This window comes from Salvia hispanica, chromosome 5, assembly GCF_023119035.1.
Source record: "Salvia hispanica cultivar TCC Black 2014 chromosome 5, UniMelb_Shisp_WGS_1.0, whole genome shotgun sequence".
Taxonomy (NCBI): Eukaryota; Viridiplantae; Streptophyta; class Magnoliopsida; order Lamiales; family Lamiaceae; genus Salvia; species Salvia hispanica.
Window position 1 is genome coordinate 37,764,197 of NC_062969.1, and position 16,189 is coordinate 37,780,385.

Consider the following 16,189-nt stretch of genomic DNA (forward strand, 5'->3'; position numbering starts at 1 on the left):
ATATCTCGAATGATATGATACTTCCTCTCTATGTGCTTGCTCGCCTTATGAGCCCGTGGTTCCCTCGAATTTGCCACAGCACCAGAATTATCACAATAAATGGTGATGCTCTTGGGCATATTCGCAACCACACCTAAGTCCAGAAGGAAGTTCTTAAGCCACATGACACAAGGGATTCGTAGTAAAAGGAAAAGAAAATCTTGTGTGCAAGTTGAAGAAGAGCTTGTATGGTTTAAAGCAAGCTCCAAAGCAGTGGTACAAGAAGTTTGATGGATTCATGATGGAGATTGGCTATAAAAGATGCTACGCTGAATGTTGTTACTACAAGAGGTTTGACAAGAGCTATCTTATCATGTTATTATATGTTGATGATATGTTGATCGCAGGAGGTGATCCAAAGGAGATGGATAAGTTGAAAAGGCAATTGTCTGAACGATTCTCCATGAAAGATCTTGGAGAGGCTAATCAAATTTTGGGCATGAGAATTGAGCGTGACAAGGCGACAGGAAAATTGTATCTTTCGCAAGCTGCTTATATTGGTAAGGTTTTGGAAGGATTCAACATGGATAATTTGAAGTCAGTAAGTGTGCCTTTGGGCAGTCACTTCGTCGCCGAGTACAAAAGAAGAACGTGCTGAAATGAAGAAAGTTCCTTATGCTTCAGCAATTGGCAGTATTATGTATGCAATGGTGTGTACGAGCCCTGATATTGCACAAGCAGTGGGAGTAGTGAGTCGGTTCATGGGTGATCCGGACAAGCAGCATTGGGAAGCAGTTAAATGGATCCTTAGATACTTGAGAGGTACTACAGAAAGAGTCTTATGTTTCAATGGCAAGAATGTTGAGCTGACAGGTTATGTGGATGCAGACTTGGCATCCATTGATCTTGATGGGAGAAGAAGCACAACCGGGTATGTATTTACTTATGGTGATACTGCTATTTCATGGACTTTTAAGTTGCAGAAGACCGTTGCTTTGTCTACTACGGAGGCTGAATATGTAGCTGCGACGGCGGCAAACAAGGAGATGGTGTGGTTGCAGAGTTTCTTAAATGAACTTGGGAAGGAGAACAAGAGTAGCAAACTCTACAGTGACAGTCAGAGTGCTATTTTCTTGGCAAAGAATCCAACGTTTCATTCTAGGACAAAGCATGTAGAGTTGAAGTATCATTACATTCAACACTTATTGAAGATGAAAATCCTGCAACTTGAGAAGATACTTGGAAGTGAGAATCCAGCAAACATGTTTACTAAGGTGGTGCCCTTAGAGAAATTGAAGCTATGCATAGCTTCAATTGGCTTTAGAACTTGAAGAGAAGGTTAGACGATTGGAACTTGAAGAGAAGGTTAGGCGATGCTAAGCGGATGCAGGGATGAGATCACGAGGATATGGTTGCGTAGGAGTTGTTAGTCTCCAAGTGGGAGATTGTTAATCATGGAGCCTAAAATATCTCCTACCATATTTAGGATTTGTTTCCTAGAAGTATATTTCCTTGTGATAGATTTATTCCATAGAAGATATTTCCTTATGGAATATGTTCTTAGTTTACTAAAATTAAGGCTCTCCATTGTGCTTATAAATAGAGGTGCTCCCTCATTATAAAATCATCCTGAAACTATATAGTGAAATCCCTGGCTTGGCATCGCCCCCAGACGTAGATACACTTTGTATCGAACTGAGTAAACAATTCGTTGTATTCATTCTCTTATATTAGTGATTGTCTGTGTTTATTTCTCAACAAATTATATGGTGCATATTAAAAGTGATGCGGATATTTAATTGGTTAAAAACTTTTCATATTTATACTTAATTTAATTTTGGGAGAAGATTCAAATTAATAAACTAGTCTAATTTTTAACGACAAGTATAATAAATAATGTTTGATAATTCACACAGTTGAAAAAAACTTTAGTTGAGAAAAGTTAAGCAAACAATCCATTACATAAAAAAAATATAGAGTTAGAAGATTAAGTCATAGGTTCGAATCCCGCCATCCGTTCGAAAACTTTTTTCCTTAGTTCGTAAATCAGATTGAGCAGGATTAGTCGGATGCTGCCAAAGGTGAGTTCACACTTATAGTAAAAAAAAATAAAAATAAAAAATTAAACGTTACTATAAAAAAAAGTTTAAAATTGAAATTACCAATTAGATAAAGAATAAAAAAAAAACATTAATAAATTAATATCTTAGAATTACTGGACTCGACGTAGACTTAGGTGGAAATTAGGAGCTAAGACAAAGAGAAGAGAATTAAGAAATTCATCCATAAACAGCAATTCTGAAATCCTGTGCGTTTGATTGAATGGAATGGCATATGCTTCTTATTGGACGTCTACATTCTAGTTCATTTCGAGCTCCCGCACAACCAATTTTCTGAATTTCGATCTACATCATGTCTTATTCCAATTCCACCGAAATCAACATAGTTGACGGCGGCGACGAAGATAGAGGAAATGATTTCGGATTCGGCCAATGGATTTTCGACCGGAATTCGATCAGCTCGAGGATGAGCCAATCTTCGCCTAGAGATTCGTCGGGATCGCCCTCACACCTATCTCATCATTCCGCATCGCCATCTTCTTCGGCGAACGGCTATTTTGATTTTAAGAAAACGAAGTTATCCAAGAGAAAGGCGTGGTACATGAATAGGACGACGATTGGATTGGGGCTGTTGGTGGGTCTCTTCTTCCTAATGAATTTTTGGATGCTTAGACGGATCCAAGAACCGGGCTGGGTGCGTGGGAACATCAAGCTTAAGCCTTTGAAATCGAACGCTACCACTGTGTTTATCCGGGTAGGACTTGATCTTTCCTCATGTTTGTTTCTTCATTTATTATTTCCTCTGTGTGTGTTTGAATTAGGCACCTTCAATTCCATAGAGTTGGATGTTCGCAGGGGTTTAGAACATTTCTTATTATAGTTGTACATTATGAAATGATTAATAAAAAGTTTGGTGGATACTCGAGACTAATGCATTGCTATGATTAGTTAAAAGTTGGACTTATACTGGAGATTTTCCATGTTACTTAAATTGAAATAGTAGTCATGTCTGTAAAAGATTATCATTAGGAATTTTAGTGGGAATAGAAATGTGTTGCTTGCTCGTAAGTTGTGACTTTCAGCGGTTCGTGTTTTGGTTCCTTTAACTGTATGTTCAGAAGTACGACAGAGGGAGTTACAAAGGGCAAGGAAGAGTCCAAAATCTTATTGTTAATGTGGTTTCTTATGGACAAAATACACATCATATTAAAGTTTCTTACGATGTAGCTGAATACTGACCTAAGAGAATGACATTGATATAATGTTACTAGCATTCCTTAAAGTTGGATGTCTGTGGTCGTTTAGAACACATATTATGTTTTCTGCTCTTTATAAATATATGCTATGATTAGTGAATAGTGAAGATTTTAATGGATACTGGAGATTTATCTGCCACTTAAATGAAAACAGTAGTCAGGTCTGCAAAGGATGCATAACATATATCATTGGGAATTCTGTGGAAAAAGAAATATTGTGGTTGCTCAGCTGGCTATATCAAGAGGATACATAGTTACATGTATTGGTTCCTTAACGCTATGTACAAAAGTATGTCACGGAAGTGAAAAGGGCAAGTGGAAGAGTTCGATTTCTAACTTTGCGGTGGTTTCTTTTGGATTAAGGGATTTAATCAATTTATTTGTACTAGTCTAACAAAAAATGACCTTGGTGTATGTTTATTACCAATCATAGTTTTGGTTTCTGCCAATACCTAAATATGGTGAAAAGTTTCTCATTAAAAAGTGGGTATGGTTCATGTAAAGGATGCATATACCAGTCAATACCAGGCCTTAAAATAACAGCTTTACTCCTCTGCGTCTGGGTTGATTCGATAATGCTCAGATTGGATCCCTTGTTATCGTTTTGAATATTTTAGCGCGGATTTTAATGCTTGTGCTCTCCCATGCAATTATATTAGATGCATTTTAATCTGCCCAAATCGGTATGTTCATGAGAGTGGCTGACAATTATTAGGTGGAAAAGAGTACATACTGACTATCTCTTACTATCTTCTAAGTCCCTAACAAACAGCTATATTTGTATGCTTCTTTATCTTAATGCAGGAAGAACTGCAAAAACTTGGCAGAGGAAAAAAACCTCAGAAAACCATATACGCAAGGCTTTTGGCTAAGGCTGCTCATGCACTAGCTGAGGTTTGTTCACTTTCTCAAGTAAAAAACTGGTTATTTGCCATCTTCTAGGGAACTATTAATTTCTGTTTGCATTCCTTCCATTTTTTTCTTTCTTCCACCGATGCTTCCACATCAGGGAGAGACCAAGGAGCCTAAGGACTTGTGGATGGAACCTTACACTCGCGCTTCTTCATGGACCCCTTGTTCTCATACACGCAATTGGGAACCTAGTGGTCTGACATCTCTCTCTATATATACATGTGCGTTTGCGTGTGTCTGAGAAAGCTCGGTGTTTTTTATAATTAGTGTTTGCATATTTGTGCCTATGCATGCTCAGATGATGTGCCTAAGTATAGGCTGATGATATGCTTCCAAGACTAATGTCGTCATGTTTATTTCAGAGGGTACAAGTGGTTTTATAATGGTCACAGCTAATGGTGGAATAAATCAGCAGCGAGTAGCTGTATGTCTATTTTTATATCGTGATAGGAAACTTCAGTTTTTAGAATATTCTGAATTTGATTTTATTTTGGCAATGACTAGATTATTTTTGTGTTTCTAACAGGTATGCAATGTTGTTGCTATTGCTAGAATGCTTAATGCAACACTTGTTCTTCCCAGATTTATGTTTAGCAGTGTTTGGAGAGATGCTAGGTAAAATACATTTTAATTTTGATGATTTCTAGCTTTCTTAATGCATGTAATATGTGTTTCCTGTAACATGTCCTTATTCTTTCATCTCATCATGTAGAGAAGTCCGTTCCAATAATAGATTACAACTTTACAAGTATATTACATATCCAGCTAGGTTTTGCAATGTTTATTTTTAATTTAAAGTAGACATATTGCCAGTGGATATAAAGGTGAATGCATGAAATTTCTAGCAACATACATGTTAAATATCAAAAAATAAGATTTATCTGTTATCAATGGGGTCTTGGGATGCTTGGGTGAACTTGATGATATCTTAACCTCTGTCATGTTGTTATTATTTTCAACCTAGTTTGTATTGTATCTTAACAGTCTGAAATTCATTTCTGTGATTTCTGAAATCTTTTTCCATCTTAAGAAATATCTAACATGTTCTGATTAAAAACTATGGTCAAACTCTGTTATTTCGTAGCCAGTTCGGCGATATTTACCAGGAGGATTATTTCATCGACTACTTGAAGCCTGATATTCGGGTTGTCAAGGAACTTCCATTGGAGTTACAGTCATTAGATCTGGAGGCAATGGGTAGCATGGTGAGATTGATAACTATCTACCTACGGATACCCAACTCCACTGCATTTTCTATGAGACCTGCTAATCGTTAGTGTGTTTCCTGGACTTTCCTATCAGGTTACAGACTCAGATATTATGAAAGAGGCTAAGCCAAGTTTTTACATGAAGTACATTTTGCCCATTTTGCATCTCAACAGAGTAGTTCATTTTGTCGGATTTGGGAACAGATTGGCATCTGATCCAGTCCCTCATAAGTTACAGGTAACTTCAGGCTTTGGTTTGTTTAAAAGTTCAGTTTTTTATTGTCTTTGCTTCAAGTTCTCCAAAGAAAATTTCCCCACTTTGCTTCCTAATTAAAGAACTTCATCTAGAGTCTTCGATGCAGATGCAACTTTCATGCACTAAGATTTGTCCCTAAAATACAAGAAGCCGGTGCTTTGCTTATTCAGAGGATGCGTCAAAATGATACAGGTTTGGGGCATTTGGACCATTATCTTGTAGGTCCATTTGCACAGACAACGGTGAAGGGGCAAAAAACTGCTGCTGCTAAAAAATCAAGATACCTAGCCTTACATCTGAGGTTTGAAATTGACATGGTAGCTCATTCTTTATGTGAATTTGGTGGAGGTGAAGAGGAAAAACGTGAATTGGAGGCTTACCGAGGAATACATTTCCCTGCATTGGTGGAACTGGAAAAAAAAAGAAAGTATGTTTCTGCAGTATTCTTGTAGTTTCAAAGCATCATTATTAAAGTTTGTGCTGGCCAGGGTTGGATTTTTTTTAATGCATTGGGCTTGTCTTTAGGCAATCGTGGTTTTTACGGGATAAAGGGGAAAATTGTTATTTGACTTTGCGGAATTCTTAGACACAGCATCATTATTTGATGAAAGAATAAAACTTTTATATGAGAAGTTACATTTTCCCTAATTGCTCTCTGAGTTTGCTCATCATACAATATTTGGTTTGTTCTTCTATATCCGGTGGCAGATAGAACTGCATCCTTCTCCCTGCCTCAAACATGGATCTTTCCTGACTTTTCTAGGATCTGATTTTATGGTCATATGACATGAGTCTGTTTTTTGATTCATGGATAGTTACAGTATCGGAAGATTTGACCATCATCACAAATCACAATTTTTCTTATTATTGAATCTTGTGCAGGTTTCCCTCCCCAACAGAATTAAAATCTGAAGGATTATGTCCATTGATGCCAGAGGAGACAGTGCTTATGCTTGCTGGTCTTGGTTTCAACAGGCGAACCCATATATACCTAGCTGGTGCACATATTTATGGGGGGAAGTCAAGATTGGCAGCATTGACTACCTTGTTTCCTAATTTAGTGACCAAAGAAAACTTGCTTTCTTCAACTGAAATTGATCCATTTAAGGATTTCTCTTCTCAGGTAATCGTGCTCTATTTACAAAGAGATTCAACATATATTTTGCATGTACTATATGTTTTGCTTTTGTTTTTTTACGTAAAGGTTTGTGCTGTTTCAAGTGCAGCAGTAAATATTCTAGTTATTCCATCCAGTTTCAAGTTAGGCTAGATTGAACAGTGTACATTACGAGATATATTTTTTTGCAGTTGGCGGCACTTGACTTTATAGCATGCACTGCTGCTGATGTATTTGCCATGACAGACTCAGGAAGTCAATTTTCTTCTTTAGTAGCTGGCTACCGCATCTATTATGGCGGAGGCAAAATGCCAACAATACGGCCAAACAAACGGCGGCTTGCTGACATCTTTGTAAAAAACAACACCATAGAATGGAAGGTTTTTGAGACAAGAGTGAGGAAGGCAGTAAGACAAAACAAAAGAGTATTTTCACGACCTGTTGGAAGGAGCGTATATAGATATCCACGATGCAAGGATTGTATGTGCTATAATGATTAAGCTTGCTGTGAATACCAGCATCATCCATCCATTGTACTTTTGTATGTTAACCATCTTGACTTTTAAGTTCACTCTCCGATCAAAAATCATTGTTCCCGTAGTTCCTTGGTTGCATAGTGTACTTTTCACCACACTTAAAAGTTCCCTTTTTTGTTTCTTAGACCTGACTTGCTAGACATCAGCGATGAGAACTCCTATAGCTGTAAATGTACATGCTCGAGATGATTTTTGACTAATTGAATACACTTTGCCTCTGTTATACTGTTGATAAGGAACAGGCTATTAGCTGGACCTGTTAGAAGTAATTTTCTATTCTAAGAAACACTTGTAACTGTTGATGTTGCAAATTTGATTTAAAGCAGAAGCTTTGTCGCTATACTTCTATACTTTGCTTCAGTTGTGATATTTGCCATTGTTTACCTTATGTGAAGATGGAGAAGCTCATTTCTGTCATAGACTAAAATGTGCAAGACTGACAAGGGCATCCTTAGAATGTGATTCAGACTCCCTCTCAGAACAATTTCGCCAAAGGTGAAGTCGTTGAGGGCATGTGTTACAGCAAGTCTGAATTCCAAGATTTGTGTTGCTTCAGGAGCTATGTTGAACCAGAGTGGATTCACAGACTGTCACTCCCTTGGATGGCAGCACCGTTTGCAGGTATATCTCTGGTTTGCTCGCTACGTTCATCACTATTATGTGTGTTACCTGTGTTCCAGAAAGTGCAGTTATTGTGAATGAAGGTTGGCACATGTTCCTCCAGTGGCAATTCTGATTCTCTCTTGATCAGTATTCGGAATAGTGCACAAAAAAGTAATCTTCAGTCAGAGACTCAAAAAATGTCGAAGCGCGTAGATTCTGGTGTGATCATTATTGTGGTAAATTACCAGTAGAAAATACGAGTCCAGGGTCCAAGGCCGAGTAGGATCAACAAGGCCAGCCCCCAAACCAAACAGGGTGGCTGGGTACAGCGTGTTGGCAGCAAATCCTTCAGCCATTACGGGATCACCGTGGTTGTCATGCTTGGTAGCCGTGATGCTATGTCTGCTATGTGTGGAGTAGCCATATAGATATTAGCGCAAAATTGTGACCTAAAACCAATACAAACGGGGTTCAAAACTGCTGACAAAACCGACAAAAGGAACACATCAGTTATGCATCTGTAACAATTTAGATGTTGAATGCAGAAAATATAAGAAACTATGGTACAACCATACAGAGAACTTGATGACCAACACAGGCTTTTGCTCATTTGAAAATTTCATGATAGAAGAAACATAAGAAAATACTTCAACAAAAGAAAATCTCATTCGCGGTAGCAATTAGAATTAATTATAGTGATTCGAATAGAGTTCAACTCTTGTATTTTGTACACACGTGTGTATAAGTCTATAAATGAGTATCGAGAGGGGTCTAGACTAAGTTGAAGGAATCATTCAAATTGGGGGTTTGGATGATCAAAAAAAGGTTTGATAAGGACTTGCTTGTTCTATTATTTATTATTTTCTATAATTTTAATTAGTAAATAATAATAAACGACAAATTATGCAATAAATATATTACTTTCTTATAAATTATATATGAAAAATAAGATTTTACAAATACTCTTGGATTGAGATATTGTCACCAAAGATAAATTTATAACTTCCTCTTAGCATTTAGAAGCACTTCAAATCCGCTAGCCAACGACAAACTTGACAGAATTTCCATACTAATTAAGGTAGTATGCCATTAGTCTAATGACTTGTTAGGGTATATATAGAAAAACATGTACTACCTCCGTCCCGCATTAATTGTCACATTTACTTTTCTACACCCGTTTTGTAAAAATGATAATAAATATTGTAAGTGGAGAAATGATAAAGTAAGAGAGAGAATAAGGTGGAGATTCTACCAAACTCATTACCCATAAAAATATCACACTTCCATCTTGGAAAGTTTTACCAAACTTATTACCCATATACATCAATTTATTTGCAACTTATACTACTAGGACCTAACATTACAACTCAATAAACACTAATAATAATGTGGGATCCCACTATCCATTAACACTAAGTACCCTTCCTTATCTTCATTTTTCTTACTTTACCAATTATGCATTAATTCTCATGTCGTCTTTTGTCCTTATTTTTTTTGGGACGGAGGAGTATAAATAATTTATACCCCAAATGTCAATGACCATGGTCATAGACGTATCTACCATTTCTATAAATTTTGATATATGCCCTTACTTATTTTAATCTTTTACATACTAGTACGATAATTTTGATTAGGATTCTTTAGTAAATACGGAGTATTGTATATGAAATCGTAGTAGTAAAGTAAAAAATAGTTTTAGACTTTTAGGTAAATAGTGATAGATAGAGACAGATGCAAAACACTTGGAAGAGAAATGGTGCACACCTGAAGCAGACTTGTGTTTGTCACAGTCAGAAAAAGTAGAGAAGAAAATGAAGCAACAGAGCAGTAAGAAGGATTTTCTGTAAAAAGCAGCAGCATAAAAATCGGGAGGCCCCTTCCTTCACATCCACAATAAGTTAAGCCAATTTGTATGTACAGAAAGTGATCTTACAAAAAAGAGAGAGAAGATCATGCCACATTTTGTAGCTGCTAGGTTTTAATAAGTTGTCTTATTCTGCCCTAACTGTTTCCAATACACCTCCTTCCTCCATTCCGAAATTTGTAATTCTTCCATGGAAAGAGAAAAGATCATCTCTCACCCTTACTTCCACCGCCTCCTGACTGCTTATGTTAACTGTCAAAAGGTGTTCAATTTTTCAACTTCAATGTTCATTATATATAACCCTAGTTTAATATGAAACTCATCGTATTGATGGCAGGTAGGAGCTCCGGCTGAAATGGCAGCGAGACTGGAGGAAGCGTGTGCGAGTGCGGGGGCGAGGAGGGGTGAGGGTGGGTGCGTGGAGAGTGGAGATCCGGCGCTTGACCAATTCATGGAGGCTTACTGTGAAATGCTGATCAAGTACGAGCAAGAACTCTCTAAGGCATTGACAGAAGCCACGCTTTTCTTTGCAACAGTTCAGCGCCACTTCCAAGCCTTCACTTTCTGCTTCTCCGATTCTTCTGCTCATACCACTACCACTACCACTACCACTAGTACCATCTCTCTCTTTCTCTCCTCATTTTATGCTTCCATATTATATTCAGTATGTGTGTCACGGCCTTCTAAATTTAATTCAATATTCATTTACCTAACTCATTTACTTTGAGCTAAGCCGTTTGATGCGTTTCTAGTTAGAAATAATTATTAGGATCGTCGACTTGCAACATTAGTCTGATATTGTCCGTTTTGGGTCAAACTCGCACAAATTTGTTTTGGATCACTCCCAAAAGGCTTCAAACTAACCCAACAATAAGCTCTAACTAATTTGTGTTTATGGAATCGTTAGTTTACTACTCATTATTTTCTTATTTTCCGGGTAAACAGAAATATCTAATGGTCAGAAGATAATATGTGTAGAAATTAGTGCATACTATAATTATACCCCACTTGAAAATACATGTACATCAACTACTCATTTGTTCAAACCATGAAAACAAGATTGTGACCAAACTCATACAAAAGCCAACGGAACAAGGTTTATAAATGAAGTGATTACTAATATGATTATGCATAAACATGTATACACACTAATGATTATGTATATAGGAGGTCAATTAATTAATTAATCCTCTTTCATCCTCAGTCATTATCTTTGCAACTTACGATAATAATACTACCAAATATGTTTGAATAGTGTTGTTAAGAATTTATATAACCTTATTTTTGGTGGCTTAGAATGCTTATGTGTATGCGTTGTGGATATGGATGGACTTGTTTCTTAGTTGGTGATATACTATAATTAATGTGTGTATATATGTTGGTGTGAAGGAGAGATGAGTATGATAGAGGATGAAGAAGAGAAATTGAAAGAGGAGCTACTGGAAAAATACAGAGGCTGTTTGGGCAATCTCAAGGAGGAATTCTCCAAGAAAAAGAAGAATGGAAAGCTTCCTAAACAAGGAAGGCAGCAGTTGCTCAACTGGTGGAACAGACATTACAAATGGCCTTATCCATCGGAGGCGGAGAAGACGGCGCTGGCTGAGTCCACGGGTTTGGAGCAGAAGCAGATCAGCAACTGGTTCATCAACCAAAGGAAGCGCCATTGGAAACCTGCATCTTCCAACAACGTTAACGCTGCTGTTACACTTCATTTTCATTAACTATTTTCTACTCCATAAATCTACCCATTTCTTTAAATTCTAGGAATTTAATTTCTCACCAAATTCACAATATGCTATATTTTGATTCTGCTGTTCCGAATTTGGACAAGATATTACCCTCATGCTGCTATTGCATCTATTTATACACTACAATATTTTCAATCAACAATTTTTTTTATTAACACTAAATTTCTTTACAATTATTATATGCATGTGTGCTGTATATATACGCATTTTTCTTTGTTAGGGGGCCTTGTGAGATGTGATAGATCCATGCAATTGCAACTTCTTAATTTATTAATTAGATTCAAACACAATAACAACAACATTATCCTTACACTGCAAAACTTGTTTTTTAAGGACATAAAATTCGAGACGCAATTACTTGGAAAATTAAAAGTAGTAATAGTAAACCGTTGGTATAAAAGTCATATTAGTTATTATAGGGTTCTTTCATCGCAAATTATCTCCCTGGATTTCGTAATATGTCAGTTCCATGAAGGGGTGGATCCACTTAGAGGAAATAAGGGGCAATTGCCCCACCTCAATATAATTAATTTATACTAATTTGTTAATGAATTTTTAAAATTTTGTAATTTCCTTTGTAAATGTCCCACCTCAAACTTCTAAAATTTCTTCATGTATTTATTTTTGTCCCTGCTAAATGAATTTCTGGCTCCGCCCCTGATTCCATGTGAAACTTTACCTGTTCATATAAACCGAATGAAAATTATAAATTGAATTAGTATATTAGAGAAATGGAACTTTTAAATTTGCTTACGAATTAAGTTTAATAATAATATTTAACAAATTCAAATAATTGTTAAACAAATTGAGTTATACTTATAATTTGACTTCAAAATTCATGCTGGTGGATTAAAACTAAGCCAATAATTTAGCAATTAATTAATCCATATTAGAATAACACATAACAGTCGAGTATAGAGATATAGATCTATAGTTATGTATTAAAATTTTCAATAATATTTTTTAATATATTAAAATTAAACTAAATATATAAAATTAAACCAACAATGTCAAAGAATGAAAGTGGTGCTCACTAAAATATGTATCATATCATTTTCATACAATGCAAATAATATATTCAAAAGGCGTCATGTTTTCATAATTTATGAATTATGGAGTGGTACTCTATTTTAACTTCAATAAATTGCACGTTTTATTAGCTTCTTTTATACCATATCATTGCCGCGTCAACAACCCAAGCTAATGAAGTAACTGTAAATTAGAATGAGGTAAATCCTATGATTAACAAAGTTTTCTAGCGATTTATTTTGAGCCTAAGACATTTTTTTTACCACAGCAGTTGTACCGAATCTACCTTTGGCGGAATCTGACTGTTCAGCCATGTTTGTAGATTAAGACCGAAAATCTCCTAATGGTTAGCAGGATTTGAACTCGTACCGAATCTGCATTTGGCGGAATCCAACTAATCATGTTCAACCGGGTTGGGGGATTAAAACCGAAAGTCTCCCAACGGTTGGTGGGATTTGAACTCATGAGCTCGAGGTCACCACAGCTCTGCGTGCGCTACGACCCGTAGGTAGCCCAAGACATCTTTTAGTGGAGCCAAATGATGAATTTTCATTCTCTAAAAATTTAGACCCTACCCTATGATCTCTATTCTCTAGTAAGAACTCGAGCTTAATTTTATTCTAAATGTACATAAGGAACACCATAAAATATAAACTGAAAGCATAGTTATGAACAAGAATGACATCATCATAATGGGGAATAAGACGTACTACATATAATGAAAAACATGAAAGACGAATGCAGTAGTCAAATTCGATTATAGAACATCATCATCCTTCAACTGTAACACAATATGCAGAGATAGTCGTGGCCAACCTTACTCGAAACAAGGCAACGAGCTTTAGAGTATCTTTTTATGCATTTTGCTTCAACCGAATATTTTGTTCTTTTCAGAAACACCATTTTATAAGCTTGACGATGATACCATGGGGTTCTCAGAGTCTCTGAACAATGACCGAGCTCAGCAACCCTGCTTGCTCAATTGTCTGGGTGAGATCGGTGAGGACCTTGGGAGGAAATCCGACTGTCTGCAACTGGTAAGACCGTGTGCCCCCAGGCCGAGATGAATCGATGAAAGACCGGATATCAGCTATTGTATGGTGGTGATTGAAGTGTGCAACCATTCGAGTTCCATCAGCAAGCCTAAGTTGAATCGAAGTGGATGGCAGTGATTTATCTACCACAAGGCCTTCTGAAGGGGCAGGGGCACTCAGGAGGGGAGCAGCAATAGTTGTATCAGGGGCAGATACGGTTGCAGAGCTACTTCCCAGAGTCCTGCCAACTCCCTGAAACGGAACACTACGCACTTCTGGTTCCTGCCACAACATATAAGTTAGAACATCTTCCTTGATGCATACGTTCACTTTCACATGCACATAATGTTTCTGCACTAAGGATGCTAGCAGATCAGGGGTCATGAAAAGTGTGTGGGAGAGATGAATAGGCCTCTGTTTAACAATTTCAAGTTCGAGATTGATGTGCTTGAAGGAGAGCATGGAAATTATAAGATGGACTGAGAATGCACTTACAGGGCGGTTTTCATCCCTTCTTATAAGATTGACATGAACAGAGGATCTCCTGTCTGCAGGCTCCAGCTCTTTCGGGCACTCAGACTTTCTGATGCTCTGCAAATAAGAATCATCACAACAAAGCACATATGGCATAGTCATTCACACATCATGAAATCCTAAAATTCAATCTTACAATTCTACTTTGAAAATGTGGAATGGAATGGATTCATGGTGTGCAATCTGACACAAGTATAAATGTATAATACCACCATTCTCAGTGATTACGAGAAACTGGCAATAACAAAAGGAGTAACGCACAATCATAAGGGCATCCCAAGAAAGAGCTCCCAGAGAAGTATCAGCATATCGACCACCCAATTCCCAGTTGAACCCTTACCGTTAACCCTTTAAAATGTTAATTACAGTTACCCTCTTACCTCAATAAATGAAGCATTCTCAGGATCATCCAAGCTCCTCAAAGGGCCATCATTAACAGTGAAACCATTTCTCCAGAAAACGATGTTGTGTACCACCGACTCAGGCTGCTGTGGTGCAGTTGGCACAGTTTCACCTGAAAGCAGCCTTCCTGTCCCAGCAAAGCTTCTTGAGCTCGAAGATGGCTGAAGATTCTCCATGGGCCCTTGTGTAGCCCCCAGTTGTCGAGCTTGGTCAAAAATTGCATCAACGTCATTACCCTTGGACGGGTCTTGGACAAGCATACCGCTGAAAATAAAATAATTAGCGAGATGAATTGTCACCAACTACCTAAGTGAAAGATGAAATCTTTTTTCTCCAAATAGAACAAAGCATACTATGAATAGGTTTATTTGAATAGAGGGGAACAAGTAGTACAAACTTGAACTTCAACTTCAACACAAGCTACAAGACCAGATCATGCAACCTGGTAGCTCATAGAATTATCAGTCGACATCACATACACATACGCGTCACTGGCTTCTCTCAGGAATACAACAAGGGATCACTTATTATCCTTAATATAATCTACCAACCATAACTCTATCAGGAAAGAAGGATGATTAAACACTCGATATACAATGAATTGATACCAATCACACCATCAAATGCAGCATAAAATTCTAAACCACAATAACAGATCCCACCACCACCAGAGCTACCAATGATCACACACAAGATGGAGAGAGAAACATCCCTCAAAATAAGTCATTGAGGTGTAAGTACAGACGTCTACACGAAATTAACAAACATTACAGCGCCCTAAAATCTAAAATCCAATAATTGGTAATGAGAGAGCAAGCGTAAATTGGAAGCCACAGCTAATTACACTCAAGTAGGGAGAATTTTAAATTAGGGAAAACATTGGAAAAATAGGTAATCACAAGAAGGGACCTTTTCTCGCCGCCGGTATAGTATTCCTGAGGGCCATCGGAATCACTGTCGGAGTCATGAGCCGAAGGCCTATTCAGGTCGGAGAGAGTCCGGATACCGCCGGTCCGGCTGGTGGAGGGTTTTGAGGGTTTCTTGTCGCGAGAAGCCATGGATTGATTTCGATTGATTTTTCGTGCAGGAATTGAACCACAATAGTGAGGTAGAGAGAAGGGCAGATGATTCTTCCTTTTATTTCACTTTATTTTGGTTTTCTGTTTTCCTTTTCCTTTCTCTTTGTTTTTCATTTTTTTAATAATGATTCAGAAAATATTTAGTCAACCTGTACAGAAAGAAGTTTGATTCCAATATTTTTGGATAAAACAAAAAAATCTGATTTCTGTTTACGCTTTGATTTATGAATGAAGCAACTCTCGTTGCTATGTCTTTTTAATTGCTATGATAATTGTCACAATAATTACTAGTATTATATAGGTATGCAAAATCATTATCTTTCGGAATCTGTTCTATTTTATTTAACCATAATACGTTAAGCAAACAGAATGATAAACAAATAAACTAATATAGCGATAATATTTACTATATGTCCACTCATAATTTATGATCGCATAAAGTTATCAACTTATATCAACAGTATTTTATCTAAATATGAAAGCATTTAAATCTAGAAATACAGACGGATTTTAAACCATATGATTAGGCAATTTGATATTATGATTAGAAGATCCTAGGGCTCCAATTTTGA

The 16,189-nt window shown here is 37.0% G+C and overlaps 3 protein-coding genes across 5 annotated transcripts; 2 read left to right on the plus strand and 1 right to left on the minus strand.

Moving 5' to 3' along the window:
• The first annotated feature begins 2,257 nt into the window (after nucleotides 1-2,257).
• Nucleotides 2,258-7,542, plus strand: LOC125186597 (O-fucosyltransferase 15-like). 2 transcript variants are annotated; one of them, XM_048082992.1, is made up of 10 exons: nucleotides 2,258-2,793; nucleotides 4,100-4,189; nucleotides 4,305-4,401; nucleotides 4,570-4,631; nucleotides 4,734-4,822; nucleotides 5,292-5,412; nucleotides 5,510-5,653; nucleotides 5,764-6,098; nucleotides 6,554-6,794; nucleotides 6,980-7,542. In XM_048082992.1, the coding sequence occupies exons 1-10, from the start codon at nucleotides 2,392-2,394 to the stop codon at nucleotides 7,286-7,288; spliced, it is 1,890 nt and encodes a 629-aa protein (XP_047938949.1). In that variant the 5' UTR covers nucleotides 2,258-2,391; the 3' UTR covers nucleotides 7,289-7,542. The 2 variants fall into 2 exon arrangements, with proteins under 2 accessions (XP_047938949.1, XP_047938950.1); XM_048082993.1 differs by lacking the exons at nucleotides 2,258-2,793; nucleotides 4,100-4,189 and having other exon boundaries at nucleotides 4,303-4,428.
• Nucleotides 7,543-9,876: 2,334 nt separating this feature from the next.
• On the plus strand, nucleotides 9,877-11,654 carry LOC125186311 (homeobox protein SBH1-like). 2 transcript variants are annotated; one of them, XM_048082661.1, is made up of 3 exons: nucleotides 9,877-10,053; nucleotides 10,129-10,405; nucleotides 11,181-11,654. In XM_048082661.1, exons 1-3 carry the CDS (start codon nucleotides 9,982-9,984, stop codon nucleotides 11,510-11,512), a joined length of 681 nt encoding a protein of 226 aa, XP_047938618.1. In that variant the 5' UTR covers nucleotides 9,877-9,981; the 3' UTR covers nucleotides 11,513-11,654. The 2 variants fall into 2 exon arrangements, with proteins under 2 accessions (XP_047938618.1, XP_047938620.1); XM_048082663.1 differs by having other exon boundaries at nucleotides 10,129-10,399.
• A 1,580-nt stretch (nucleotides 11,655-13,234) lies between these two features.
• LOC125186136 (plant UBX domain-containing protein 4-like) lies at nucleotides 13,235-15,711 on the minus strand. Its single transcript, XM_048082469.1, has 4 exons — nucleotides 15,448-15,711; nucleotides 14,517-14,802; nucleotides 14,098-14,193; nucleotides 13,235-13,884 (listed from the first exon to the last, which is right to left on the minus strand). Exons 1-4 carry the CDS (start codon nucleotides 15,594-15,596, stop codon nucleotides 13,504-13,506), a joined length of 912 nt encoding a protein of 303 aa, XP_047938426.1. The 5' UTR covers nucleotides 15,597-15,711; the 3' UTR covers nucleotides 13,235-13,503.
• Between the last annotated feature and the right edge of the window lie 478 nt (nucleotides 15,712-16,189).